The sequence below is a fragment of the Montipora foliosa genome, chromosome 1 (assembly GCF_036669935.1).
Source record: "Montipora foliosa isolate CH-2021 chromosome 1, ASM3666993v2, whole genome shotgun sequence".
In the NCBI taxonomy this organism is placed as follows: Eukaryota; Metazoa; Cnidaria; class Anthozoa; order Scleractinia; family Acroporidae; genus Montipora; species Montipora foliosa.
The window spans coordinates 23214804-23219803 of record NC_090869.1 but is presented as its reverse complement, the minus strand read 5'-3'; the positions used below and the strand labels follow the sequence as shown (position 1 = coordinate 23219803).

General features: G+C 40.2%; 1 protein-coding gene across 1 annotated transcript in view; it reads right to left on the bottom strand.

Moving 5' to 3' along the window:
- Positions 1 to 5000, bottom strand: part of LOC138011403 (uncharacterized) — an 8567-nt gene that overhangs the window by 1406 nt on the left and 2161 nt on the right. The window contains exons 2-3 of the mRNA XM_068858389.1: positions 3467 to 5000; positions 1 to 2905 (exon numbers count right to left, since the gene is read on the bottom strand). The exon at positions 1 to 2905 is cut by the window's left edge and continues 1406 nt beyond it; the exon at positions 3467 to 5000 is cut by the window's right edge and continues 1500 nt beyond it. Of these exons, the coding sequence (XP_068714490.1) occupies positions 605 to 2905; positions 3467 to 5000 (3835 nt within the window). The 3' untranslated portion in view covers positions 1 to 604. The remainder of the gene's footprint in view (positions 2906 to 3466) is intronic.

Genomic DNA, 5000 nt, shown 5'->3' with positions numbered 1-5000 from the left:
AATGCGACAATAACTCAGTTGTCAAAGCGTTTGTAACTCAACCGCGATTTTTACCGATAAACCAATATTTAACGAACAAATGTAGTGATAAATGCAAAACAACCTACACTATCGCCTTTACCTTCATTGTCCCTAAAGAAAGCACCAAAGAAAACAAAAACGTGACTGAAAATATCAAAGCGTGACGAAAAAAAACCGTGACTGAAAATATAACGCCACATCGCAACCAACAGCTGGCCGCTTTTCTCTATTATTTTTTCAAGGGTAAATGTTTTTCCGTTTAAAAAAAGTCTAGTCTTGTTTTTCCTCTCCCCCGTATGCAAAGCTCAACACTCCTTTACCAACTCCAACGAAAGCAAAAGAAAAAATGCTCAGCGTTGCATTAAAGAGGAGAGAGTAGACTGTAATCAAAAAAATAATAATAAAATATGAAAACCACAAACACAATTACAGCGTACACTTTTTTGTTATTTTTTTTAAAAAAAGATGATCAGAGAAAAATAAATCCACAGCTGACAAAAAACAAACTCCGTAACTCATCACTTCATCTTATTCAATAACAATATGTACGACTTTTTTTATTTTAATTTTTTATACATTTTTTTCAACCCAAAAAAGCTAATGTAGAAACGTTGTCATCGCACACGCGGCGTTTTGCATACAAATTACTTAGACCGTGGCGAATTTGACTATAGGTAGCCATAGAATAATCAGGGCCAGGTCCTACTTTCTTTAGTTTAAAACTTCGATTTTCTCGATCACCCGAAGCCCAAACAACATCAGGATCTGCTCCAAATAAAATTTGGTGAAAGGACGACGCCGAAAAGTAATTGATGTTCGCGTTTTTCTTAACACCTTTCGTGCTTATTTTGTTTTTTCTTAGTTTCTCGGATACAGGTTTTTCACCCTTTTGACGCCGGTGTTCACTTTCTTCTTCGTCTTTCGTATCAAAGCCGTAGTATGTTTTTGAACATAAACAATACATGCCATCACCTTTCCATTCAACTTTAAAGAGTCCAGGCGTTCGCAAATCGGTCAATTTCTGATCCCAAACTTCGTCTTTGACATTCCACTCCAAACGCGCTAACCATTCAGGTTGTGGTTTCCCGCTTTCGCCATGTTGTAATTCATCCAACTTAATCCGACCGTCTTCGCTCAATGCCATGTAAAAACTGTCAGTATCCATTTCCATTAACTGAAAATCTTTTCGGTCTAAATGTTGGTCCAAAAAATCATAATAAAATTCTAACATTCTCAGTTTAGCATACTGGTAGACGCAAAAAGCGATTTGCTGCGGTAAATTGTATTTGATGGTAGATTTGGCCATTTCCACTTCATAAAAATACTCGTCATACTTAACTTCCCCTCCTTCCTCGTCTTCTTCCTCCGTCTCGTCTTCTCCCTCCTCCTCGTCACTACCTCCTTCTTCCTCTGCCTCATACTCGATAAAGAAACTTCGCACAGGATAATCGCGTTCTTCGATTTCCCGGGCACCATCATCATCGAGCCAAGTTTGAGAGGAAGCTATGCTTTGTGTCTCACTTGCGTCATCAACATCATTTTCGGGGTCTTCAAATTGACTTTCTAGTTGTTTTTCCCTTCCGTTTTCTTCCTCTTTTTGAACCAACTTGTCGGGAATAGAGCCGCGAAACACACCTAGACGCGTCATAGATCGAAATTGGCGTTTATTAATAAGTTTCACCACTCCTTTCAAAGGCACGATTTTATGATTACGTTGCCGACGCTGATTGGTCGCTGTCTTCCCATAACCGCTGTTACCAACCAATTTCATCGATTCCGCCATCACTGGGTCTTTGCTAGCATTCAAACGCGCCTCGCTCACCAATCGACCGAATTGTTCAAAGCACGCCTTACCCCCAAACTGAATAGCTTGATGCACTCGTTTCACTTTCAAACCATGGTCCAAGTACCATTTCAACAAAGGTGTAAAAAACAACCCATCCATGTTAATAAAAGACCCGACTAACATTTTTGTGGCAGTTGGTAGCAGCTTGTATTTTTGAGCGTAAGCAAGCATTTTGTCACTAAGGTCGTCGCGAGAAACTTCTGTGTTCTTAAACAAAGGCTGGAACTCAGAAAATTTTTCTTTCAAATTGTCGGGGACTTCCACATGGCATCTCACAAACCCAAACCACGTTTCTTCTTTCACCTGTTTCAACAAATCCCAAACCCTTAATTGCTTCTGTGGAGTGCGAGTAAACATGAAATGATCTTTCTCTGACAACCAATCCTCAATAGTTTTTCCTCCAAGTAAAGGTTGGGGTTCACGTTTTTTCGCTTGCCATTCGCACTCCCAGATAACCACTAAACGGTCTTGATCACCACCCAAAGCTTCACGGATGTAATTCTCAGTGTGAAGAGTCTCCTGATACAATTCCCCAAAGGTCATAAAAGTGCCGTCAGGTTTTTTGCGGTGGGGACACTCTTTGTCAGGGTCATATTTGTGCTTTTTCGTCTTTGTCTTTTTGTCCATGTACATGTGGCAAGGTTTCTGACACCCATGAAAATAGTCCCCATGAAATTGAAAGGCTGTTTGAGTCTCAGCACACCAACCGTCAACAGATACAGCCTCATAACCAATGCGTTTTTGACAACCATGATTTCCCAGATGTTGAATATGCTCATTACGAACAAACGCCTGCCACGTCAACCATTCTAGCTCCGCGCGAGAGGTATTTGACTGACTGCGAAACAAAATTTGATCCCGAGACGTACATTCCTCATCACGAGAAGCTGAAGTCAACCACCAAAAAGTGGGAAAGCCGATGGGCATTTTCTGCATAATAGCCCACAAATAAAGAGAAACAGCGTCAAATCCGCGAATCTGACAACACAATTTAGCCTCGTCGGCGCCATATAGATCGTTTTCACGTGACGTCATCACCTTCCAAAATTTAAAACTAAAGATCCACCAAAGTTTTTATCCTCATCAGGCATAAGAGGCGGCATATCTATATCTGTTGACAATTTCACAGCTCAATAGCGTGATTCGTTTGGAAACCAGAGCATTTTGAATTTCCGGATTATGTAGGTGCGTGACACAAAGCTACGATCAAGTTTGTTGAAAAATATATACTTATCTCATGATTTTGAGCCCTTTTAGAAGTTAGAGCATTAGGAAAGGTGCTTATGTAAATGCTTGTTTTTTCAGTAGTGATAATCAGTCGCCTAGATAGCCAAAGTAAGTTCCAGATGTTTACACTATTTTCCGGCCGCCATATTGGTGTACCACTGAGGTACACCAATATGGCGTTTTCATACTGGGCTCTGTAAATTTCTGCGAAACATTTCGACGAATATCTGAAGTTTGGGGAAACGCAGAGGCCTAAAACTTGGACAAGTGTCTTATTTCTTTATCTTTTATAAGATAACAATTTCTTAGCGTTTTGCACTGGATAGTTTTTGATTTATTTTTTTATTGCGTGACAGTGAAAACGATCTATTGATGTTCACGAATTTTCGTTTTGTCTGCTTGGTGATAACGATGATAAATGATGGATGGACCGCCTACCATGTTCTCGCGAATTAATTTGTAAAAATCTTTGTTACCAGCTAATGAAAAAAATGTTTTATACTCTAATAAACCAAACAAAAACTTAAGTGTGGCTCCCGGCAAAGACAAGGCTTCTTTAAAACAGTCGATGTTCTTACTCTTCCAAAAATTATGAACTGTTTCAATAGCAGTAACGAAGGGAACGACATCTCCCTTTAAATAAAATTCACATAAATCTTTACAACTCTTCATGTCATGCTTGTCCCACGTGTCCGCTTTCAGCTGCTGGTGTTCGGCTTCCGTCATGGTGGTGCCTTTCAAATGGGAAGCAAAATCGTCTCGCGAGGGAAATTCTGTTTTTTGTAACCACTCAATGCTTTGCACGGCTTCATAAGGGAAACAAGTTTCCTTGATACCAAATTCTTTCTGTTGATCTTTTGATAAATAAGCCTTTAAAAACTTATCATAAGAATAGCCGGGTGCAAGATAATTCTGAATGTCAAGAAACCGACAATATTCAGTTGTGATAGAAAAATATGAATTGCCTTTCTTGATCAAACGAATTTGTTTTGATGGCGAGTTTTTTTGGAGGGCTGGTAACAAAAACGACTTAATCACATTCACGTCATAACGGCCGGAAGAAAATCCTATCACCGGAATCACCTGGTAATCTTCAACAAGCCGCTTTCGAAGTTTTTCTAGCGGTGATAAAAACCGCGGTTGTGTATTCAAAACACGTTCATTTTCTCGTTGTTCGTCCGCTTCTTCTTGCTCTTGGGTTCTTTCCTCAACCTTATCTTCGCTCGCTGCCACTGCCAACATCTGTTCGACGTCATCGCTAGCATCTGTAACTACAAAGCTATCATCTTCACTGTCTTCTGTTTCTTCGTTTTCCTCTTCTGATGAAAGAGACTCAGCTTTGGGGAAAAGTCTCGAATTCTGTTCTCGAATCTTTCTGAAAACCCCAGCTTCAAAAAACTCTTGAAATTTCAGTTGAGCTGCTTTAGCAGAAACCTGTTTGATATGGCTTAAAAAATCTTTAACTACCTGATTAGGGTGTTCTTCAGGTTTCACATACCGGCTAAAATAACCATCGTGGTTTGGCACATTGGAAGAAGACCCAATAACTAACAATTTGTGTTCGCGCGTATAAACTGTTCGCTCACGGTCGATATCGGGTTCTAAAGTTTCCAGTTCTGGTTGATAGACTTCGATATCCCAAGTCATCCAGTACTGAAAATACCGGAGTTCAGTGGGAACAACAACTCCATACTCCTCGAGTAGCTCAAATACCGTAGGGGGAGGTTGGTAAGGCCCCTTGCTAAACAACTCGCGAGAATCTCCTTTTGCACACGCCCCACGGTTCTTATGACGCTTGTATTCCTTCTGCAATTGAAAAATCTGGCCGCAACTCTCACAGCAATACGACAAAGCAAACTTATCAAATAGACCTTTAGCAATCAACGAAAAATGTAAAACAACGCCT